Source organism: Xiphophorus couchianus, chromosome 14 (assembly GCF_001444195.1).
Source record: "Xiphophorus couchianus chromosome 14, X_couchianus-1.0, whole genome shotgun sequence".
In the NCBI taxonomy this organism is placed as follows: domain Eukaryota; kingdom Metazoa; phylum Chordata; class Actinopteri; order Cyprinodontiformes; family Poeciliidae; genus Xiphophorus; species Xiphophorus couchianus.
In genome coordinates this window covers 22,074,106-22,099,677 of record NC_040241.1, presented here as the reverse complement: position 1 = coordinate 22,099,677, position 25,572 = coordinate 22,074,106, and the positions used below count along the sequence as shown (strand labels likewise).

Here is a 25,572-nt window from a genome sequence, read left to right as displayed (position 1 = left end):
TCTTAGTAAACCCTCCAGGACAGAAAATACAAAGTTTTTGTAAGCCTCAAGTTTTCCCTTCAAGTAAGGTCAGTGCTGAAAATGAGAAAAATAAATAGTACTGAAAATGCGGCCACATTCCCTCCTAATTCAGGGATTGTGGTTTCTTAATTTCAGTGTTTATGCTACTGGACGAGAAACAGAGTTAAAATTGTCTTTTGTTCCTCACAGCACCTGTGCAGATCGATCACTGTGCAGTTTGAAGAGTTGGGTAGGAACTGTGTTTGCAGCCCCGGCCCTCATAATGAAGAACGGCTCTAGGAGCCGGTTCCCGTGGTTCAATTCAAAGAACCGACTCTAACAGCCCAAACATTCGGGACCGACCCATCAGCTAGATTCAGCAACCTATCTGTTTTTATTACGGATACGATAGTTTATAAAAACAGACATAGTATAAAACATATTTACTGAGATTACATTATAGAGTTCCAATTATAGCAGCATACTTTATGTTTCAGGTCAGTGTTGCTTCATAGACTGTCAGCTCCATCAGTAATAATAATAATAATACAAAAGACTTTGAGGCATTTTTTTTAATCACATCACAAAAGAGAAAACATTTGTCTAGATTAGTTCTGGAGAGCCGGTACCTCAGGCCAAACGGATCCAAAGAGAGACAGCAGACAGAAGCAGCACAAAACCAAGAGTAAAAAAAAAGACAAAAAGAAACAGATAATATTTCTGTGGGGACTTAATGGACCAAGAACTGATTGATGGATGTAAGCTCCCGCTGATCTCGATCATCGCTGAGTGTTTGTGCTGCCGAGCCTCTTGAGGGGTTTAAAGAAAGGCCAACAGGAAAACATCTAAACGCGAAAATGAATGTACAGAATCACAGAGGAGGACAAAAAAGTCCCAATACAAACAGATAGCCAGCAGCGACGCTACATATTAAAACAAAGATTTAAAGGAGAGTTTCATTTTTCTTTGCAACTTTCAGGTTTGTAAAAGTGTGAGTGTGTGAAAACTTTTGAAAGGTTTTATGTTTCATTGGACACAATGAAACAAATCTGGAAATCTAAATTCACACATTTTATGTAAATATTGCCAAAAAAAACGTCTCTCCATAAACTGCTTGTATAACAACATAGACAGTGTAACCAACGGTAACACATTCCAAAGATGAAGGAAAAATCTGTGATGTCACAACTAGAGTCATGCTTGTGATGTCATCAGCTCTCTATCTATGTAACAAACTTCTACCTTCTTGTCATTGCTTGCTGCACTACTGAGGAGTTCAGACGCATGCAAAGCGCTTTTACAGTGAGATTGTTAGCCAACTGATTTGAACAAGTACTATTTTGTCAAAACATGGCACATCAAAGCCAAAATTGTTCCATCAGTGATTTAGCCAAAGGACGTCAGTATGGGTGGGTAGGGAACAGACCTCCTCCCTTTGATTTCCACATAGAGATACAACGACTTGCCTCTCTTTTAAAAATGGAGAAAGCAAAATTATTTGACCAGAACCAAAAGCTGGACGACACCCAAACAAAACTGGAGGAAACAAAAGCTGAGGTAGAGAGGCAGAGAGCTCTTAAGGAGATTTTCATCGGCAGGAACATCGAGTTGAAGGAACAACTACAGGCAATTGAAAAGGGCAACAATCCAGAGACTCTCAGCCCTGCAATTATCGATTCTGAGGTGGACAGCCACACAAAACAGCAGCTGCAAGAGGACTTAGACCTAGTGAAGATAGATCATATTGCCACAGAGCGAGCGTTCATGTCAAGGATTGAGGAATTAAAAGATAAAAACAGAGCACTCCAACAAGAGCTGGACGACATGAAGGCTAAATACGAGGAGCTTCAGTCCAAATCTGAAGCAGACATTAGTGAGATCAAACGTCAGGCTGACCTGCAGATGGTCAATGAAGACAAGATCAGACAGGACCAAAATTCAATAGAGAAAATGTCCAAAGAGATCAGCAGCTTCAAGGAATCCGAGAAATACCTGTTGAGAGAACTGGAGCAGATTAATGGTTCATACGAAGAACTAAAGTCGAGGTATGAAGCAGATGTGACTCATATGACAGAAGCTAATTTGGAAAAAACCAAGCATGATCTTATTGAGCTCATCAAGGCACTCAGAGCAGAGAAGGACATCCTCAATCAGAAAAATGCAGAAGATATCTCTTTCCTCCAATGGCAATCAACTAAGGCAATAAAACATCTGCAATCTGTTCTGGAATTCGCAACAGTTAATTACCACGAACTAAAAGCCAGATATGAAGGAAATGTTCTGACTCTAATGCAGCAGTTAGAAACATCTAAGCAGCATATACATAAAGAGATTAAAACTTATTCAGAGCAAATGATGAGTGTCCTGAAGATTATCACCGAGCTTAAAGCTGAGAAAGACAGTCTCCTAAAACAACTGACTGCTTGTCAACAACTTCCCTCCGGCTGTGAGCTTAACTCACAGCAGGAAAACATGAAAACTGATCATCAACACAAACACGAATTAGGACCTGCGAGACAAAAAGAACCAAAGGAGAAAGACACTACCCCGGAAAACAAGGTTTCTGACACTGCGTCCATGGATCAGGACCGTCTGACAGAGGAAACCCTGTCAGAAAACATTGATGTTCCTGATGCCTCTCCCAACCAGGTAAACGACTTTATGGAAAACATGCCGAGAAACATAGAATCCATGGACGTGACGGAAAGCTCTGTGGAAAATCTGTCACAGGAACCAGTGGGGGCAGTCGCCGAGGAAAAATCAGTGTGGAAGAAGATACGACACTGTTTGGGGCTCAGAAAACCACAAATGTTCAAGAAGAAAAGCAAGAAAGCCTCTGAGTCAAGCGATTAGGAAAAAATGTAATTTCTGAACCGTTTGAAACCCCAAAATATATTTCTTATTTTAGATCCCCCCCAAAAAAATGACCGTGGGTTTTTCTCCGGGTGCTCCGGTTTCCCACAGATTTCCAAAACCATATAAATTAGGGTTATTGACCAATGTAAATTGTCCTCAAAAAAGGTAGTATTAATTTCTGGAAAATTTAATTTGCAAACGGTTCCGATTGGAGAAACATTTGTGGTGAGAAAAGCAAGAAAACCTCTAAAACAAGCAACTAGTTAAAGAGTCCAGGTCAGTCCTGAACCATTTTCAAAACCCCAAATTACATCTTACATTTTAGACTAAAAAACAAAAAGGGACAACACGGTGATGCAGTGGTTAGCGCTGCATCTTCACAGAAAAGCGTTCTTCATTCTCAACCAGGCGCCTCTTTCTGTGGGAGTTTGTCTGTTCTCCCCGTGTTAGTGTGGGGTTTTCTCCGGGTGCTCCGGTTCCCCCCAGGATTTCAAAAATGATTTAAATTAGGGTTATTGACTATAATGTACATTGTTCTCACAAAGGTATTAATTTCTAGAAAATTGAATTTGCAAATAGTTCAGATTAGAGAAACATAGTGAGAGTTGCCCTCCACAGGTTGCTCTCCACAGGTTGCTCTCCACAGGTTGCCCTCCACAGGTTGCTCTCCGCAGGTTGCTCTCCATAGGTTGCCATCCGCAGGTTGCCCTCCATAGGTTGCCCTCCACAGGTTGCCTTCCGCAGGTTGCTCTCCACAGGTTGCCCTCCGCAGGTTGCTCTCCACAGGTTGCCCTCCACAGGTTGTTCTCCACAGGTTGCCCTCCGCAGGTTGCTCTCCGCAGGTTGCCCTCCGCAGGTTGCCCTCCACAGGTTGCCCTCCACAGGTTGCCCTCCATAGGTTGCTCTCCACAGGTTGCTCTCCACAGGTTGCTCTCCACAGGTTGCCCTTTCCCACCAGTTTCTAGATGCAGTCAAGGTTTTTTAATGGGATCCGTTTTAGTGGCCTTAGCATCTCGTCTCTGCTTTTTGCAGATGTGATGAGGTCCTATTGGCTTCATCAGCTGTGGGCAAATAAACTTTGTCGTAGGCCTAACAAGGCGAATGCCTGAACTGGAAAAGGAGGGGCTCTTGCTGTTGCTGTTGAGCCATGTTGCATTGCTTGATAGCTAGTTGTTGCCAGGAATAAACCCAGTCCTGTTTTTTTCTTTGCAAAAGTTGTTCTCACTGTTGCTTTTGATATATTTTAAAGAAATGTTTATTGTCACAATAGAAGGAGCAAAGAGTCGGGGAGGAGACAACAGACCAGAGGCCAGCAGCAGGACCATGATGTAGGATCTTCTCTTACCTGAGAATAATTTGCTTAAGACAAGCAAATTATTACAGACACACAATTACTTATCTTAGAGATACGTAATAATTTGCTTATTATCTTAGAGAAAATTTATTTATCTCTAAGATAATAAGCAAATTATTACTTATTACAGATAATAATAAGCAAATTATTACTTATCTTAGAGATACATAATAAATTGCATATTAATAATAATTATCTTAATTAATGAGATAATTATTACTATTATTACTTATCTTAGAGATACGTAATAATTTGTTTATTATCTTAGACATAATCCACTTATCTCTAATATAAGCAAATTATAACTTATCTTAAATATCAGTGATAATTTGCTTATGCCCTAATTTCCACACGACTCACACAAACACAACCTTAATGCGCTTCATGTAAGTGGAGCACAAAATCAACACGATGCTTATGAGCCACACAAATACAGGCCACAAGCACACAAATGTGGACACGTTGTGTGTCTGACCCACACAAACACAAACAGGCACATTGCAACACAGGCACACACATATATTCCTACATAGCTTATTTCTTACAAATGAAGTAAATCATAAAAATAGTAAAATAAACCCCAGCTAGTAGATATAAACGCTCCTCTTGCCGGTGCTCAGATTCTGTGTCTGTGACACCCAGAGGAGGTGAAATGATCCCATATGCCCCATTTATATTTTATTTGTAAATATTTCTGACAAACTGTTGTTGCACCAATTATTACAGTAGTTTAATTTTTAGCTTCACCGCACAGTCACATTTAGATATAGAAAAATCCATATTGGAATATTGGAATATTCCAATGTTAGCTATTGGAACAGTTAGCATGCCATGACGGCAACACTGTCTTTAGAAGACTGCTTGATACTGGATATTACGACATTTAATTTCTATTTACATTGAACTGAATTGGTGATTTGCTGATGCATATTGGAGCATTAAATATTTGACCAATTCTGACATGTAGCAAGTGGTTACTGGACACTTTTGTTGTTCACACGTTGATTGATATGATTCCTTTGGAGCTGAACACAGTTCCCCGCCTGCTGCTGTTTACTCAGGATGATTTGCGTTCTCAGATCCTTTCTCAGGAATCATAAATGTTTATGCAGGAAATTACAACACCGTCTCTGTCCTGAATTTCAAATATAGAGGCAGAGGCGAAGGATGAGACAAAGTCAGTTTTGCTTCGTTCTTTTCATATTTTTTTCAGTCACTTAAGGAACCGCAAAACTAATTTTGGGGTAAAATTCTGCAGAATTCATGTGGTTTGTTTCTAAGTCAGATCAGGATAAAAAATTCAAGCTTATGATTTTTTACTAAGTGTCCAGATGAAAAGCTAACTGGGACTTAATGGCCAACATGGTGGAATACTTCAATAGAGGCTAAAAACACGTTAGATAAACTGAATGCAGTTGACATAAACTTCAACTCCATGATGATCAAAACATTTGTTTTTGTTTTTTTTACTGATAATAAAAGAGTTAAAAAACATTTTATTGTGATGTGATCTTCTATAAAGATCTTATTAGAAATAATTTCTTTACTTGATGTAGAAAAATCATATGATTGTTAGAGAATAAATTCTCAGAAGGATGCCGGAACGCCTTCTCTAACACGTAATTTCTCCTTTTCATGGAGCCTAAACTGTATGAACGGACATTATTTAGTTTATGTACAACTAAATGCATTTTTTAAAAAACGCATTTAAAAACAAAATTTTAGGATTTTTTTTTTTTTAGGATTTATTCATTTAGATTAAGAAACTTTTAAGAAAGTTTTAAGAAACTTTCTTAAAAAATCCTAAAATTAAGAAATTTTAGGATTGCAATACTTAAATCACACAATGTAATTTTACTTGTCTTTTAACAGAACACAATAACATAACATAGAGTTTATTATTAACATCACCAGCTTACCTGTAAATCAAAATATCTCTACTAGGAGTACAGCTACACAGCGCTCATAAACATCAGTGTTAGCGACCGTTATCTCTTCTTCTTCTTCTTGATGAAATTTATTGGCGGTTGACAAAAAACGTTGGGTGAGCATTACCGCCACCAACTGGTAAGGAGTGTGGACCACATGACAACACAAACAAACAAAAAAAAACTATATCCTATCCTATAACTTACTTTGTTTCAAAAAAATCAAATATAGCCTGATATCCTCTGCTTCCCGAGTCCTTTTGCAATAAATCAACAATATCAAATTTCATTTTTATATTACTAAGGTTTCTTATTAACTTGTTTCTCTGAAACAGATCATTCCTGCAACTTAAAATAACATGCTCCAATGTCTCATCTTCCCTGCAGTCACATTTCCCTGTCTGATGTTTCCCTATCAAAAATAGTGATCTATTTAGACCAGTGTGTCCAATCCTAAGTCGTGATGAGAAGAACCATGTTGGAATGTATATTGTAACTTTTTACTTTGTAAAATAGTCTAATGTTATTATATCAGGTTATAGTCTTTCAGGTTGAAACTCAGTTGCAAAGTTAAACACTGAATTATTATACATGTTTTAGAGTTTTAGAATTCACTTTAAAAGCTGATTTTTCTCATAATCTGTATTACTAACACATCACATGAAATAACACAAAGATGGATGTGTGAATGACTTTATTTCTGTTGAAAGATGATTTTACATTTACAAGCAATGAAAACATGACATTTAAATTACAACATAACATCAAACCACTAGAAAAACATATATAGTACAGAAATATATACAGAAACCAAGTCAACCACTAAACCAGAACCATGCTTCTGGTTTAGTGTATGTCGTAGAGTTTTCTGAGACACCTCTACATCCAATGTATATAATAGTGTATATGTAGATTCAAATCCAGGAAACATTATTGCTGAAGCCAAATTTGTCTGTGACTACACCAGTGCATACAGGAACGGCTAACAGTAATCATGAAACTAAATCAAAGTACAAGTACAACAAAAAATAAACACACAAGGACTACAAAAGTTTAAATCTAAAACTAAAAATGTTCCAGTGCATTGTTCCTTTAAAACATTACAAATATCACTTATAAAAATACACAGTACATTATTTAAAAGACACTTGAAGATTAAAAGCTCATTTAAAAATTTTTTCATGAAAAAAAAGTTTCATGAAAGATAAAACTATTTGATACTTAAGGTTCACATTATCCCATTCTTATATGTACAGTTAAACTCTTTTTTTTTTTTTGAGTGAAACTTTTTCCACAGGCTACATGAGAAAGGCTCCTCACCGGTGAAACATCATGTCACGATTTAAACTAAATTTGCTGCGGAAGCTTTCTTCACAAGTCACACAAGAAAAAGGCTTTCTACCTGTGTGAGTCCTCATGTGATAAGTTATTTGCCATTTATAGAAAAATAACTTTTATCAGCTTGTTCATGAGAAATTAAGCTCACCTGTGTGAATTCTCATGTGACAATTTAAATTAGATTTGCTTTTAAAGCTTTTCCCGCAATTTACACAAGAAAAGGGCTTTTCACCTGTGTGAATCTTCATGTGACTCTGTAACTCATATTTGCTTCGAAAACCTTTTCCACAAGTCACACATGAGAAAGGCTTTTTACCTGTGTGATTTCTAATATGTACATTTAATTGGCCTTTACAGATGAAACTTTTTCCACAGGTCCCACAAGAGAAAGGCTTCTCACCTGTGTGACTTCTCATATGTACATTTAATTGGCCTTTACAGATTAAACTTTTTCCACAGGTCCCACAAGAGAAAGGCTTGTCACCTGTGTGACTTCTCATATGAACTTTTAAAGTGTCTTTTTTGGTGAAACTTTTTCCACAAGTCCCACAGGAAAAAGGCTTCTCACCTGTGTGAATTCTCATGTGACAAATTAAACCAGCCTTTTGTATGTAACTTTTCCCACAGGTTGAACAAGTGAAAGGTTTTTGTCCTGTGTGAGTTATCATGTGTCTCATCAAGTTACTGTTTTGAGAAAAGATTTTATCACAAATTTTACAAGAATAAGATTTTTGCCCTGTGTGAGTTTCTTGTGCTGTTTTTGCTTTTCAGTGTCAGTTCTGCCTTTCTGCTCTTTGGTTTTCTCATATTTCTCCTTTTGTTTCTGTTCTTCCTTTCTCTTTTTTCCCGGGTCTTCAGAATTGCTGCCTTCCTGATCCTGGTTCTCATCCTCAGCAGAGCCATGAGAGATGAGTTGGTTCCTCTGTGGTTCTGTTTCATTGTGGATTCTTTGCACATTAAGAGGATTCACCAAAATGTCATCAGTCTCCTGTTTCAGCACAAGCTGCTCTTCATCCCGACTGATGCAGAGTTGCTTCTCTTCCTCTTTGAACTCTTGATGTTCTGGTTCTTCTTTACCTGAAGTGGACTTCCTCTCCTGGTTGCTGAATTCATTGAGAACCTCCTCCTCTTTACACACCCAGCACTGTGGGAGATCTGCACAAAACACAAAACAAAAGCTTTTAAATGTGAGTAAAAGAAGGAAGTATTGATTTTAATCACTTAAAGCCTTTTCAAGTTATTCAAAGACAAAAATTACAAATTTATAAGTATGAAAATTAATTTAAGCAATTTAGTCCTTCTGACGGGAATGGATATAGAAATCAATGCTATGGATCTGCAGGTGAGAAAGCAAGATGGCGACAGCTTAACCTAGTGGCTCCCCAACAAAAATATTCCAAACAGCAGCTTGATTTAATCAAGCTTAATACCATAGAGTCTTAAACGTAGTTCTATACTGAAAACATTTAATACATAGAACAGTTTGTTTTCCAATGCACATTAAAAAATAAATAAGAGTTTCTTGTTTTTATTCCAGTCGTCATTTCATAATCTTCTTTATCACTGAAACGACAAAAATTAAAGTTGTAAACAACTTCGAAAAGCCCTTGTACTTCAGCAACGCTCTGGCGAATGTCGCTTCACCATTCCAATCCTACCAATGAGCGAAGCTCTGATCAGGTTTCTGTTGTCGATTCCAATACCAATCACGCATGAGGGCCGATCATTGCCGATCCACCTGGATTGGCTGTTAGCTTTTTTTGCGCTACGTATAAATGCTACTATGTTATCTGGCAAAATGAAAAAATGATCTGGCAATAACGTCACCAGATTTGGACAAAATACATGAAAAATACTTGCAGCCCAATACAGCAGCTATTAAGTCAAAAAGACAACTGAAAAACCTGCAATCAGCAAAATAACATTTAACAGTATGGGCCTCAGTAGCCTAAATTATACATATTTCAAATAAATCTCATAACAGTGCCTATATCAAATAATATCAAATAAAAGAAGAAAACATTAATTCAAAGTCAAATGCAGGTTGCATTCAATAAACATCCCTAAGTTGCTAAATCAAAACTTTCTGAGAGCAGGTCCAGCTGATTAATGCTGGTTCTGGTTGGTTGTTTCTGACCAAGCTGAGTAATTCTGCAGAACACAGGAGGAGGCACAGGAGCTTTTTATTCAGAGATTATCTGTCTCATGTTAGGACAGCAAACTTCTTAATACATATGTAAAAAGTAGTTTTTTAAGCAGCAGCTTTAAGCAGACGTTCAATGTGAGAGTTTAATGTCTGGTGGAGGTCGAACGGCGATACGTCTGCGAAATATCAGTAGAACATAGCGGTGGTTCAACAGCGAGAGCAGAACTCAGCGTCTTCCACTGCTGGTCCAATGATTTTAGTTATTTTTTGTGTTATTTGTTTAGTCTCTGACCGTCATGCTCATCCGGCTGAGTGTTGGTAGTTGTGTGATGCTTTACCTGCTGCCTGATCGCTCTGGATGTCTTTTTTTTCCTGCAGTGAGCCTTGATAACTCACCAAACCCACTCTGTGTTTGATTTTTGCATGTCATATTAAATCGTGTTGATGCATTTTGACGTCGTTCACCTTCCAGGTATTTTTCCGTCACTACATGCAAACTTCCCCTTTCACTCTCAGAGCATTAAAGTTCCACACAACATCACTTAGGATTTGTTGCCGCATGTTTTCGCAGTGTGAAGGAAAGAGGAGATCAGCTGCACAGAGGGTCTCTGCAGGCTGCCAAGTGAGATACAGGTGATCAGCAACAAAAAACAGTGATCAGCGATCACATACTTTTTCACGTTAATCGGCTGATCGACAGCCACTGATAAGCGGAATTGCAATAAGCAATTGAGAATGACTCTTTGTTATGTTCAGTCAGTCTCAGTTTAGCTCCGTGGAGAATATTCAATATTTGTCAGGAACTTAACGTTCAAGTTAAAGCCACTTCCTGTTTGGTGGCACAGGAACAATTAAGACTTCCTGTAGAAATTTACACTTTAAATTATTACGTATTATTATACAGTGGTTGAAGTGGGTGATGTCAGGACAGTCAGAATAAGTTCTGCTAGGCGATGAATTGTCCCAGAAATTATTGCGGTAAACGATAATATTGTTGTTTTGAGACCAATTTCAAAAGTAACATAATGTTAATAATAATGTAAGAACACATGTTGCAACAAATAAAAAAAAGTTAAGTGTTGGGTAAATTGTATTACTAGTATTATCATATATTCGTTGTATCATGTAGCCTTGTAGTTATATTTAGATAATGTTCACTTATATGCTTTTTTTTCTTTTACTCTTAGTATAAGTAATGTTTCTGTGTGTTGAATAACTTTGATTCCTTCCTGAGGCCTCCCTGGGAGATAGAGGTGACAGCTGCTCCCAGCAGTTTGTTGCCCTGCAGGACTTCCTGGGAGATAGAAGTGACAACTACTCCGGCAGAGTTTATTTGCCCTGCAATAAACTCTGCTCTCCTTTGTTCTTTAGAGAGCTATAAAGCCATCGCCTTGAAGATATACAACGTGCCCTGCTTAAATGCCTGAAACAACAATATTCTAGTGTTTAGGTAACCTGTGTCTGGATAGTGATTGTCATTTAGCGCTGCAACTATGTGATGAATTGTTTCCCCGCCCTTTGAGAGTTGCAGCGCCCAATGTGAGAGGGATCCTAAAAGCAATAAAAGAGAGGAGCGGGCAGATGTTGTTGTTGCACAACAACCCCCCCCCCCCTCCTTTCTCTACTCTCTCACTCTCGTACTTCCTCTTCTGAGAGGGGAGATGTGCTACCAGCTCTCCTTCTAACAGGTTAATTGAGTTTCCTAAATCTGCTGGGATTTACCCTGTCCAGAATTGAAGTAAACTCTGTTTAAGCTGGTTTCGAGAAACGATTCGCCTGGTTTCTGACGGCCAACATCCAGGTGTCCCAACCTTCTTCCCCCTGTGTCCCAAGGATGATGTTTTACATATGGGCTACCAGCAACCTAAAAACATTTTCCATTTTTTCCTCTCCAGAATCAAACATCAGAGCTATTTTACAACCATCAAAGAACTTTAAGGTGACTCATTAACTGAATGTCCACAACATCTTTTAGATTTTCTTTATGCTAAATATTTTATTAGTAAGGCATTTTTGCAAGGGTCAGTACAGCTTAATTCAGTAGCAGAAATAATCAAATAAGTAAAATCAATCATCTAGTCTATCTTTCCCTACCGCTGACACTGAGAACTAAAAAAGGGAACCTTTGAGAGAGACGGACGGAGTTTGGCGTTTCGAACCCCAGACCTGGCCTGATGATGAAGAAGGTGCTGCAGCAGGAGCAGGAAGTTGATCGGTGAAGGCAGGGATCTCTGTAGGTCTGATGAGCTTCTTCTCCGCATGGATGGTGAGGTCACACAGGACTTGGTGCTGGCCGGAAGAAAGGCACCAGTTCTTCTTCTTTGTCTTTGCCTTTGTCTTCATCTTTGTCTTTGGGGTCTGAACCCAGCTGATGAGAGAAGTGCGATTTGAAGCCACAGGTTGTGGGCCTGACGGGTTGGTCCCCATGTGCAGGACAGTCTTCGGCTCTGTGGCTCCGGCTCTTCTTCAGCTGCAGAGTTCCTTGTCCATCTCGATCTTGGCTCGAAGCTGCCCGGAGGATCCAACGAAAGGTTCCTCTTTTGCACCCACCTTTTATAGGGTTTATCCACCTTTTGGTGCGTTTGCATTGGCTAGCACTGATGCTGTGCTTGTTTCATTGGCTGTCTGCTTAGACAGATGATCTCATATCCGTCACTGTCTTAAGAGACATCATGTCATGATGTCTGTGCTAATGTCTCAGGGCTGCTCAACCTCCTATGTCCAAATAAGGCGCTGATCATCTCTGCTCTCCTGTTAGTTCCCCTTTTTCCCTTAGCCTGTCACCTTTCACCTACCATCTACCTCCAACATATCAGTGATGTTTAATTGCAGTTTTATAACCTTTTACACCATTTCAAGTTCAATGTCAAAATCACATTTATATCACATTTATTTTCTTTAGCTTCTCTGATTTAGCATTCATTTATAATTTTATAACCATTACTTATTAATTATTCTTATTATAATCTTAATGTGAGTTATTACAGATGTTTTCTGAAAAGAAACCAAGAATAATCCATGATTCTAATTATTTTATACCAAAGTTACAGTTACTTGTTTTTCTTGTAAGTGTTCCCACAAATGTAAGTGTAAGTATTATTACAAGTAAACCAATATTAATATAAGTATTTTACTTTGAATCTTATCAAATTACTCAAAATATTTAGATTTCATTTTTTAAACTTTCATTCTTTAAAATAAGGAATAGTCTCAGCTATTTTTATAAATCTGCAGGCTGGAAACTTACTTCCTCTTTTTCCAGGAAACCTGCTTTTCCTGTTTCATGACTCTCTCTGACTGACTATGATTTCTTATGATTAGATAGAAAAAAGTAGAATTAAAGCAAAGTTTGCATGAGACAAAAACAACACACACAACCAGATTTATTTTATTGACACTTAAGTCTACTGTTGGGCCTTGATGTCACTTGAGTGATTCATTTTAAAGATAACTTTATTTATTATTACTGTTAAACTTAAATCTCCAGCATGGGGAAGCGGGATGAGCTCGGATTTTCTTGACAATATTTTCAGGCTAGTATCCTAGCTTTCCTATACTGCTTTGCAATTCACTGAAATGTCTGTTTCACAAAAACAAATGCCTATCCTTTCTGCATGTTCTAAATATGCATTTTATATTTTGATTATATTTTTCATTTGATCTGGAAATGAATTTTTTTTTTTCCATTTTAGTTTTTTTTTCTCTTTTTCAGTTTAGTTGGAGTAAGGTATTTCATGATTATGGATTGTTGTTGTGATGTGGTTTAGATTGATTTATTCGATTAGATATAAGTTTTCTATTAAGCTTGGGGTTTTTGTTTTGACGTTGATTTTTGTTTGTTTTTCCTTTTAAATGTTTTTTTTTATTGTTAATTTTTTTCTCCTCCTTAATTAGCTTTTGTGTTACATTTTCATTTTCTTTATTATTGTTTCTTGGGTTTTTATGTCTTCAATCATTGGTATGATACCTCCACACTTTTCCTGGACAGAACATATAGAGGACCGCCTCCCTGGCAAGGAGGGGCTGCAAGATAACTTTTCCTACCAAACACAGTCGTATTGTTATAGGGTTGAACAGGTGAATGCCGGTAGGTTTTTCGTATCTTGTGTATATGTGTTTTGTTGTTTTTGTTACATCTTCCAGGATAGTGTTGTGTTATGTCTTATGACTGAGGAGGGAAATGTGTGTTGATTAATATTAAATATGATCATATTTATTTAGAATCAAAAGGGGGGAAATGTGATGGAAAAATTACATTAAGGTCACATCTGCTAGTCATGTTATATGAATTATTGTGAACTTTCACCAAAAGAACTATTTGGGTTACATGTAGAAGGTTGGAAGTTGTTTTCTACAGCTGCATCAGAACCAGACTGTCTCACCTCTTGTTGTTAAATCTTTATCCTTGGTATAAAACTCATGTGTTTCTCTGCCTGACAGAGCTTTTCATCCAGACCTGCTTCATTACTGACTGTCCTACAAGCTCTCTGTATTGTGCACAAAATATGAATAAACCTGACTGAGTGATTTCACCTGAACAGTGCTTGGAAATAGTATTTTTTCCACAACAGTAATCTATTAATAAAGTTTGACTGACCTATTTGACTATTTTGATGACATTCCCTTTAGCGCAGCTCCATCTAATGGATGCATAACGTAACTCCAGCCTCTACTGTAGCGTCTATTCTATGCGCCTTAAACACGGTGCAACTTATATATGAAAAAAGTTTTAAAATAGGCCATTCATTGAAGGTGCGCCTTATAATGTGGTGCGCCTTATAGTGCGGAAAATACGGTAATTATGCTTTATAATAATTGTAAAAAATAAAGGTAAATGCTTCACGGATTTCGCCTATCATGGGTTCTTTTGGGAACACAACCCCCGAGAAAAACGAGGGTTCACTGTATAGGTACATGTTTAAATAAAATGAAGATTGTTGAACTACTGACATGTCTCTGAAATTCCAAGCAAAAACTTTGTATTTATTTTCAGAAAATGAGAAAAGGTCAAAATAATTTAAAAATGCAGTGCTTTCAGACCTTGAATAATGCAAAGAGAACTAGTTCATATTCATTTAGAAACAACAAAACAAATGTTTTAACTCAGGAAGAGTTCAGAAATCAATATTTGGTGGAATAACCAGGAGGTTTTCAATGGGGTTTAGTGCAGTGGTCTCTTCATTTTTTCCAGACCTGTATGTAGTTGTTAACGGTTTTAGTTGGACAAAACTATTGAATTTCTTATGTGAATGTATGTAAATAAGCAGTGAAGTTTAGAAAAATGCACCAACAAATAACTTCTCTTGGTTCTTAGCACTGCTGGGGGCTAAGGACCCCTAAAGGTCAGATCCTAGAATCGCCCCTGGGTTTAAATATTCTGCTATTAGAGCAGAATACTCCAGTCCAGGTTTGAAGAGTCTGGGTGTTGTAGTTTTTAAACTAGAGTCGATTAAAGGTGCGGAAGGAAAAAATAGGTGGAATCGCCCTTTAGCCATTTCCCGAATCGGAAGCTTGAATTGGAAACCAACTTCAGCTTCGTCTTTCTTAAACCTGATTAATCAGTAAAACATGAAGGTGTTTCGTACCTATCCGGTGTAAGATGATCCTCGGTATCCGGGTAAAATCCATCAGTCTGCGCTGATCCTCCATCTCTTCCTCCATCTTAACGTTGATTTCTTTAAACTCTGTGAATGTTTCTCCAGCAGGAGTTACCTGCTCGTTGATAAACTCTCTCTGAGGCGGAACTGAAGACATTTTCACTGAAAACACGGAAATATTTACCGAAAACACCAAACCTGTTTCAAAACTACTTTCTAAGAGGAGCTAATGCTACCTCGTGAGCTCCGTAGCTTTCTGTGTGTTTCACTTTGGCTGCACTGAAGAAACTGTAAACGATTTTTAGTTCCACCTGAATTTTCCACTTTGAGCCTCCTCTCAACATAAAGTTATATTAAATATCTTACAACATTAATAAAAGGTTTATATATTTCAGTGAGTGAAACACAGTATTAAAGTCATTACACAAACACACGGATGTTTCCAAGCCTTTTATTTCTGTTAATTATGAGGATTTTCCACATTTAATGGAAACACAGCATTTATGATTAGATTAATACATCATACTGACACTAATGAAAAAAAGAATTATTTAAAAATGTGAGCTTGGAGTCAGTTATCAAAAGATATTTTTAATCTTACAAAAGAACCATATTAGAAGGTATTTTAATTTCTTGTGTGTGATCGTTTCAGCTTGTGAAACAGAGTCTAATATTATAGTTTTGTATTTTGTGATTCAGTTTTGAAGTTAAACAGTAAATGGCTACATATATTATAGAGGAACGCAGAGAATTGTTGTGATCGTTTTAGCTTGTAAAACAGTCTAAGTGGTATCAAAACGTGCGGCTCAATCCCGGCATTTAGCTATTACTGTTATTGGGAATCGGAGATATGATGGCGACGTAAAAAGCTAAAAACGAGCAAAATTTCCAACTGCAGAAACACAGAGTATAACTGAAACCAACTGCCGCCCCATTAGAGTGAGAAATGAAGTGGATTTTTGACCCAAAAACAATTTTGAAATCGCAGTCACGCCCACAAATATCGCCCGATTGGTGTCAAACTCGGTCATGACATCGATACGCATGCCTGCTCCGGTAAAATGTTTTCAAAATTTCTCTAGGGCTTACGGTTTTCTGACAAGGTGCTTCAGAGCGAAATCATGCGGCAGGGTAACTGACGCTCTCCCAGATTCACTTCCATGTATTTCTGAAAAATTTCAGAGCTCGGCGCACACCATCTATGTCTCATCACTGTTATTACTGAGAGTGAGGTAGAGATATGAATCGCGGGCGACAAATAGCCCTCTCATACGCTTCAAACGTTTTTTGAATACGTATCACGGTTCCCGATCACTTTAATTAAAGCCATAAAATCAACAATTTGAATGACAACAAAACTGAAAAGGATCATTAATCCAAAGCTCTTAACAACAGGAGGCATTGGGCGAGTTGATTAATTTATGGATTTTTGATGGGTTTTTTAAAAATATCCTTCAAATGCAAAAAAGATTTCTGACTTGTTTTTGTGTCTCATTACAGTATTGTAGATCGTCTGCAATGTTATCTCTGGATACAGTAACTGAAAGGTGCATGAAACGTCCATAAAGATGTAGTTTCTGACAATGCAGAATTAATTAATAACCAATGAAAACATTACATTTGAGATTAGAATATTAAATCAGACTAATTAATATAAAATACTTTTAATGTGGTAAAATGTAATGAATGTGACATTTTTAAAAATATGTCTTGAATTCTGATATTGAAGAAATGAAAAAAAATTTATTTGTGTAAAAGTCATGTTTTACTGTTATTGCAAGGATCTTTAGATGATTTACTTAAAGCTGACATTTTAAAATATGGCAACAGTTAATGACGATGACAATCACTGAATAATCCATCAATATTTATTCAAATCAACAGTTATTAAAAAGCATATTCTGCTCAAAATACTAGTGTATATTTTAACAAACCTTTTTAACAATATACTTTGCTTCTCATAGCAAAGTGTAACAATGACAAAAATTTGGGAACATAAAAACCTCTTTGTGGTTAGCTCTAAATCAAAATCTGACCAGATCAAAATTATTTTAGAGATTTTTTTCAAACAAACATCAGAGTTTTATTGATGGAAAAACAAGAACATTTCACTGCTTTCATTTCTAAAGTATTTTACATCCAGTCATACACAGAAACTTCCAATAAAAGCTAAACTCAATTATTCTACATGGTACAGAACTCCATGAAAACTGAAATGCACAGAAATTAATCCTGTCTGAATGTGTTCCCCTCTTTAACTTCAGTATCTAATGGGATACTGATGGGGATCTTAAGTACAAATACGACTGAGAATTAAAACAAAAAACTGGATTAAGGAAAACAAGCTGCTAGGCAAAAGTAGACCTCAGGTTTATCTTGGTCTGACAGTGAAAGACACAATCACAGTGAATCACTAGCAGCCTGCAAGAATCTGTTGACTTTAATATGTTCAACTTGCTGTTTACATCATCTGACCAGATTTTCCATAAGATTAGATGCCAAATTGGATCGGATCTGTTTTGGACCTATGGATTCTCATCAGAGTGAGTCTTCATGTGACGAGATAAATTACTTCTGTTACTGTAACTTTTTCCACAGATCCCGCAAGTGAAAGGCCTCTCACCTGTGTGAATTCTCATGTGCGGAGTTAAAAACCTTCTTTCACTGTAACTCTTTCCACAGGTCCCACATGAGAAGGGCTTCTCACCTGTGTGAATTCTAATGTGCCGAGTTAAAGTCCCTTTTTCACTGTAACTCTTTCCACAGGTCCCACATGAGAAGGGCTTCTCACCTGTGTGAATTCTCATGTGAACATTTAAATAACCTTTTTGAGAGAAACGTTTTCCACAAGTCCCACAAGAGAAAGGCTTCTCACCTGTGTGTACTTTCATATGAGCATTTAGTTGTTCTTTCTGAGAGAAACATTTTCCACAAGTCCCACAAGAGAATGGCTTCTCACCTGTGTGAATTCTCATATGATGAGTTAAAGTCCCTCTTTCACTGTAACTCTTTCCACAGATCCCGCAAGTGAAAGGCCTCTCACCTGTGTGAATTCTCATGTGCGGAGTTAAAAACCTTCTTTCACTGTAACTCTTTCCACAGGTCCCACATGAGAAGGGCTTCTCACCTGTGTGAATTCTCATGTGAACATTTAGAGTGCCCTTTCGAGAGAAACTCTTTCCACAAGTCCCACAAGAGAAAGGCTTCTCGCCTGTGTGTACTTTCATATGAGCATTTAGTTGTTCTTTCTGCGAGAAACTTTTTCCACAAGTCCCACAAGAGAATGGCTTCTCACCTGTGTGAATTCTCATATGATGAGTTAAAGTCCCTCTTTCACTGTAACTCTTTCCACAGATCCCGCAAGTGAAAGGCCTCTCACCTGTGTGAATTCTCATGTGCGGAGTTAAAAGCCTTCTTTCACTGTAACTCTTTCCACAGGTCCCACATGAGAAGGGCTTCTCACCTGTGTGAATTCTCATGTGAACATTTAAATAACCTTTTTGAGAGAAACGTTTTCCACAAGTCCCACAAGTGAAAGGCTTCTCACCCGTGTGAAATCTCATGTGAACATTTAAACCACCTTTTTGAGAGAAACGTTTTCCACAAGTCCCACAAGAGAAAGGCTTCTCACCCGTGTGAAATCTCATGTGAACATTTAAACCACCTTTTTGAGAGAAACGAGTTTCACACAACCCACATGAAAAGCGCTTCTCACCAGTGTGAATTCTCATGTGAACATTTAAACCACCTTTTTGAGAGAAACGTTTTCCACAAGTCCCACAAGAGAAAGGCTTCTCACCTGTGTGTACTTTCATATGAGCATTTAGTTGTTCTTTCTGAGAGAAACTCTTTCCACAGAATCCACAGCAGAAAGGCTTCTCACCTGTGTGACTTCTCATATGATGAGTTAAAGTCCCTCTTTTACTGTAACTCTTTCCACAAGTCCCACAAGAAAAAGGCCGCTCATCTTTGTGAATTCTTCTGTGTCTTAGCAAGATATCGTTTCGAGAAAAGGTTTTATCACAAATTTTACAAGAATATAATTTTTGCCCTGCGTGAGCTTTCTTGTGCTTTTCTTGTTTTGAAGTGTCAGTTCTGCCTTTCTGCTCTTTGGTTTTCTCATATTTCTCCTTTTGTTTTTGTTTTTCCTTTCTCTTTTTTCCTGGGTCTTCAGAATTGATTCCTTCCTGATTCTGGTTCTCAGTTTCTGCAGAGCCATGAGAGATGAGTTGGTTCCTCTGTGATTCTGTTTCATTGAGAACCTCCTCCTCTTTACACACACAACATTGTGGGAGATCTGGACAAAAAGACAAAACAAAAGCCTTTAAATGTCAATCAAACAAGGAAGTCTTCCTATTAATATTTTGTTGGATAAAAACAGGATTTTTTTCTGGCTCTGGAAAGAGGTTCCGCAGCATCCGGTGCAGGTCCACCAGGTTCCGAAACAGCTTTTTCCCACTTGCCATCAGACTGCTGAACTCTTAACTGGACTGCACTCAAAATCTGGTCTCCACTTCACACCTTGCACATGTACAGAGCTAAATAACTTCCATTTTACTGTCAGTCCTGCACTTTATATTTTATATTCATATTTATATTCATATTTTATACTGTATTTTATTTTATTCTGGAGTAACCTCACAACATTGGAAGCTCAAAACATTGTCCTGGGCCGTATGCAACGAAATGTCGTTCTGTATACACCCTGTGCATGCAAAATGATAATAAAGTCAGTCTAAGTCTACTTGACTATTTTGATGACATTCCCTTTAGTGCAGCTCCATCTAATGGATGCATAACGTAACTCCAGCCTCTACTGTAGCGTCTATTCTATGCGCCTTAAACACGGTGCAACTTATATATGAAAAAAGTTTTAAAATAGGCCGTTCATTGAAGGTGCGCTTTATAATGTGGTGCGCCTTATAGTGCGGAAAATACGGTAATTATGCTTTATAATAATTGTAAAAAATAAAGTTAAATGCTTCACGGATTTCGCCTATCATGGGTTCTTTTGGGAACACAACCCCCGAGAAAAACGAGGGTTCACTGTATAGGTACATGTTTAAATAAAATGAAGATTGTTGAACTACTGACATGTCTCTGAAATTCAGAGCAAAAACTTTGTGTTTATTTTCAGAAAATGAGAAAAGGTCAAAATAATTTAAAAATGCAGTGCTTTCAGACCTTGAATAAAGCAAAGAGAACTAGTTCATATTCATTTAGAAACAACAAAACAAATGTTTTAACTCAGGAAGAGTTCAGAAACCAATATTTGGGGGAATAACCAGGAGGTTTTCAATGGGGTTTAGTGCAGTGGTCTCTTCATTTTTTCCAGACCTGTGTGTAGTTGTTAACGGTTTTAGTTGGACAAAACTATTTAATTTCTTATGTGAATGTATGTAAATAAGCAGTGAAGTTTAGAAAAATGCACCAACAAATAACTTCTCTTGGTCCTTAGCACTGCTGGGGGCTAAGGACCCCTAGAGGTCAGATCCTAGAATCGCCCCTGGGTTTAAATATTCTGCTATTAGAGCAGAATACTCCAGTCCAGGTTTGAAAAGTCTGGGTGTTGTAGTTTTTAAACTAGAGTCGATTAAAGGTGCGGAAGGAAAAAATAGGTGGAATCGCCCTTTAGCCATTTCCCGAATCGGAAGCTTGAATTGGAAACCAACTTCAGCTTCGTCTTTCTTAAACCTGATTAATCAGTAAAACATGAAGGTGTTTCGTACCTATCCGGTGTAAGATGATCCTCGGTATCCGGGTAAAATCCATCAGTCTGCGCTGATCCTCCATCTCTTCCTCCATCTTAACGTTGATTTCTTTCCACTCTGTGAATGTTTCTCCAGCAGGAGTTACCTGCTCGTTGATAAACTCTCTCTGAGGCGGAACTGAAGACATTTTCACTGAAAACACGGAAATATTTACCGAAAACACCAAACCTGTTTTCAAACTACCTTCTAAGAGGAGCTAATGCTACCTCGTGAGCTCCGTAGCTTTCTGTGTGTTTCACTTTGGCTGCACTGAAGAAACTGTAAACGATTTTTAGTTCCCGCTTGAATGTTCCACTTTGAGCCTCCTCTCAACATAAAGTTATATTAAATATCTTACAACATTAATAAAAGGTTTATATATTTCAGTGAGTGAAACACAGTATTAAAGTAATTACACAAACACACGGATGTTTCCAAACCTTTTATTTCTGTTAATTATGAGGATTTTCCACATTTAATGGAAACACAGCATTTATGATTAGAATATTACATCATACTATTACATCATACTAATGAAAAAAAGGTAATTTCTCCTTTTCATGGAGCCTAAACTGTATGAATGGACACTATTTAGTTTATGCACAACTAAATGCATTTTAAAAAACACATTTAAAAACAAAATTGTTCAAGTTATTTTAGGATTGCAATACTTAAATCACACAATGTAATTTTACTTGTCTTTTATATGTTGCAGTAATTGAGAAAATTGGTTTGTATAAATTTAAGTAAATACAATCTATTTTTCTGCTTAGCCAGCAATTTTCCAGTTAGTTCCCCAGTCTGAACTTGTGAACAGTGTCTTGATTCAGTCAAATCTTCTATCCTGTATCTCCTGAACTCTGATATTCTACTACATCCACTCTGTGAATGTTTTGCTTGCTGGTCTTCATCATGCTTTGAATGCAGTATCTGGTTTCTCTTACTTTAACCCGCCCAACTTGCACCTCATGTTAGCCTTTTTGATACCCGCCCTGTGAGGCGGTGCTTCACAATACCCCTCCTGGTTGTTTCAGAAGATGAGAAGACATGGTGACTGAGTTTTAGACACCAGTAGCCAGCTCATGCTGCTTTTACTAGATGGCAGTCCTAAAAGTACATGCCTTTAAAATATGAATAAATACATAATATTCCATAATTCTTTGATCCAGCAGTGATACAAGTTTAGTAATAATGCAAATCTTTCATCACATTTGCCCCACATTCCCTCCTAATTCAGGGATTGTGGTTTCTTAATTTCAGTGTTTATGCTACTGGACGAGAAACAGAGTTAAAATTGTCTGTTGTTCCTCACAGCACCTGTGCAGATCGATCACTGTGCGGTTTGAAGAGTTGGGTAGGAACTGTGTTTGCAGCCCCGGCCCTCATAATGAAGAACGGCTCTAGGAGCCGGTTCCCGTGGTTCAATTCAAAGAACCGACTCTAACAGCCCAAACATTCAGGACCGACCCATCAGCTAGATTCAGCAACCTATCTGTTTTTATTACGGATACGATAGTTTATAAAAACAGACATAGTATAAAACATATTTACTGAGATTACATTATAGAGTTCCAATTATAGCAGCATATTTTATGTTTCAGGTCAGTGTTGCTTCATAGACTGTCAGCTCCATCAGTATCAACCTCCAGGTAAAACAGCCGGTGTTGTTACACAGGTGAGAGATCTCCTGCTGCATGTTTCATTGGTAATCGTTCTGCACTGATTGCTGGAGAACTCAGACTTCAATCATAGTAGCAGGCAGAAATGAGGAACCTTTACTGGGGTCAACAAAATGGAAGACACGGCGTGTTTTATCTCTCAAATATCAAATATCTCTACAAAAGGAAGAAAAGAGACCAACAGATTATTCAACCAGCTTTAGCTCTGTAGAGCAAATTATAATAATAATAATACAAAAGACTTTGAGGCATTTTTTTTTAATCACATCACAAAAGAGAAAACTTTTGTCTAGATTAGTTCTGGAGAGCCGGTACCTCAGGCCAAACGGATCCAAAGAGAGACAGCAGACAGAAGCAGCACAAAACCAAGAGTAAAAAAAAAGACAAAAAGAAACAGATAATATTTCTGTGGGGACTTAATGGACCAAGAACTGATTGATGGATGTAAGCTCCCGCTGATCTCGATCATCGCTGAGTGTTTGTGCTGCCGAGCCTCTTGAGGGGTTTAAAGAAAGGCCAACAGGAAAACATCTAAACGCGAAAATGAATGTACAGAATCACAGAGGAGGACAAAAAAGTCCCAATACAAACAGATAGCCAGCAGCGACGCTACATATTAAAACAAAGATTTAAAGGAGAGTATCATTTTTCTTTGCAACTTTCAGGTTTGTAAAAGTGTGAGTGTGTGAAAACTTTTGAAAGGTTTTATGTTTCATTGGACACAATGAAACAAATCTGGAAATCTAAATTCACACATTTTATGTAAATATTGCCAAAAAAAACGTCTCTCCATAAACTGCTTGTATAACAACATAGACAGTGTAACCAACGGTAACACATTCCAAAGATGAAGGAAAAATCTGTGATGTCACAACTAGAGTCATGCTTGTGATGTCATCAGCTCTCTATCTATGTAACAAACTTCTACCTTCTTGTCATTGCTTGCTGCACTACTGAGGAGTTCAGACGCACGCAAAGCGCTTTTACAGTGAGATTGTTAGCCAACTGATTTGAACAAGTACTATTTTGTCAAAACATGGCAGATCAAAGCCAAAATTGTTCCATCAGTGATTTAGCCAAAGGACGTCAGTATGGGTGGGTAGGGAACAGACCTCCTCCCTTTGATTTCCACATAGAGATACAACGACTTGCCTCTCTTTTAAAAATGGAGAAAGCAAAATTGTTTGACCAGAACCAAAAGCTGGACGACACCCAAACAAAACTGGAGGAAACAAAAGCTGAGGTAGAGAGGCAGAGAGCTCTTAAGGAGATTTTCATCGGCAGGAACATCGAGTTGAAGGAACAACTACAGGCAATTGAAAAGGGCAACAATCCAGAGACTCTCAGCCCAGCAATTATCGATTCCGAGGTGGACAGCCACACAAAACAGCAGCTGCAAGAGGACTTAGACCTAGCGAAGATAGATCATATTGCCACAGAGCGAGCGTTCATGTCAAGGATTGAGGAATTAAAAGATAAAAACAGAGCACTCCAACAAGAGCTGGACGACATGAAGGCTAAATACGAGGAGCTTCAGTCCAAATCTGAAGCAGACATTTGTGAGATCAAACGTCAGGCTGACCTGCAGATGGTCAATGAAGACAAGATCAGACAGGGCCAAAATTTAATAGAGAAAATGTCCAAGGAGATCAGCAGCTTCAAGGAATCCGAGAAATACCTGTTGAGAGAACTAGAGCAGGTTAATGGTTCATACGAAGAACTAAAGTCGAGGTATGAAGCAGATGTGACTCATATGACAGAAGCTAATTTGGAAAAAACCAAGCATGAACTTATTGAGCTCATCAAGGCACTCAGAGCAGAGAAGGACAACCTCAACCAGAAAAATGCAGAAGATATCTCTTTCCTCCAATGGCAATCAACTAAGGCAATAAAACATCTGCAATCTGTTCTGGAATTCGCAACAGTTAATTACCACGAACTAAAAGCCAGATATGAAGGAAATGTTCTGACTCTAATGCAGCAGTTAGAAACATCTAAGCAGCATATACATAAAGAGATTAAAACTTATTCAGAGCAAATGATGAGTGTCCTGAAGATTATCACCGAGCTTAAAGCTGAGAAAGACAGTCTCCTAAAACAACTGACTGCTTTTCAACAACTTCCCTCCAGCTGTGAGCTTAACTCACAGCAGCAAAACATAAAAACTGAACATCAACTCAAACACGAATTAGGACCTGAGAGACAAAAAGAACCAAACGAGAAAGACACTACCCCGGAAAACAAGGTTTCTGACACTGCGTCCATGGATCAGGACCGTCTGACAGAGGAAACCCTGTCAGAAAACATTGATGTTCCTGATGCCTCTCCCAACCAGGTAAACGACTTTATGGAAAACATGCCGAATAACATGGAATCCATGGACGTGACGGACCGCTCTGTGGAAAATCTGTCACAGGAACCAGTGGGGGCAGTCGCCAAGGACAAATCAGTGTGGAAGAAGATACGACACTGTTTGGGGCTCAGAAAACCACAAATGTTCAAGAAAAAAAGCAAGAAAGCCTCTGAATAAAGCGATTAGTAAAAAATGTAATTTCTGAACCGTTTGCAACCCCAAAATATATTTCTTATTTTAGATCCCCCCCAAAAAAATGACCGTGGGTTTTTCTCCGGGTGCTCCGGTTTCCCACAGATTTCCAAAACCATATAAATTAGGGTTATTGACCAATGTAAATTGTCCTCAAAAAAGGTAGTATTAATTTCTGGAAAATTTAATTTGCAAACGGTTCCGATTGGAGAAACATTTGTGGTGAGAAAAGCAAGAAAACCTCTAAAACAAGCAACTAGTTAAAGAGTCCAGGTCAGTCCTGAACCATTTTCAAAACCCCAACTTACATTTTATATTTTAGACTAAAAAACAAAAAGGGACAACACGGTGATGCAGTGGTTAGCGCTGCATCTTCACA

At 37.9% G+C, this 25,572-nt stretch overlaps 3 protein-coding genes across 4 annotated transcripts in view; 1 reads left to right on the top strand and 2 right to left on the bottom strand.

The window, feature by feature from the left end:
- Window positions 1–25,572, top strand: part of LOC114156967 (myelin-oligodendrocyte glycoprotein-like) — a 1,059,483-nt gene that overhangs the window by 918,985 nt on the left and 114,926 nt on the right. The window lies entirely within an intron of this gene.
- Window positions 8,153–15,447, bottom strand: LOC114157837 (protein MNN4-like). The gene is made up of 2 exons (XM_028039005.1): window positions 15,208–15,447; window positions 8,153–8,631 (listed from the first exon to the last, which is right to left on the bottom strand). Exons 1-2 carry the CDS (start codon window positions 15,374–15,376, stop codon window positions 8,153–8,155), a joined length of 648 nt encoding a protein of 215 aa, XP_027894806.1. The 5' UTR covers window positions 15,377–15,447.
- On the bottom strand, window positions 17,591–21,255 carry LOC114157394 (zinc finger protein OZF-like). The gene is made up of 7 exons (XM_028038324.1): window positions 20,949–21,255; window positions 19,112–19,516; window positions 18,968–19,027; window positions 18,862–18,883; window positions 18,599–18,693; window positions 17,986–18,514; window positions 17,591–17,600 (listed from the first exon to the last, which is right to left on the bottom strand). Exons 1-7 carry the CDS (start codon window positions 21,115–21,117, stop codon window positions 17,591–17,593), a joined length of 1,290 nt encoding a protein of 429 aa, XP_027894125.1. The 5' UTR covers window positions 21,118–21,255.

Coding starts and splice junctions, on each gene's coding strand:
- LOC114157837 (XM_028039005.1), bottom strand. CDS start 15,376: ATGTCTTCAGTTCCGCCTCAGAGAGAGTTTATCAACGAGCAGGTAACT. Junction 8,632..15,207: donor GATCATCTTACACCGGATAG/GTACGAAACACC, acceptor TGTTTTGTGCAG/ATCTCCCACAGTGCTGGGTG.
- LOC114157394 (XM_028038324.1), bottom strand. CDS start 21,117: ATGTCTTCAGTTCCGCCTCAGAGAGAGTTTATCAACGAGCAGGTAACT. Junction 18,884..18,967: donor AAAACGTTTCTCTCAAAAAG/GTGGTTTAAATG, acceptor TCTCTCAAAAAG/GTGGTTTAAATGTTCACATG. Junction 18,515..18,598: donor GCACATGAGAATTCACACAG/GTGAGAGGCCTT, acceptor GAATTCACACAG/GTGAGAAGCCATTCTCTTGT.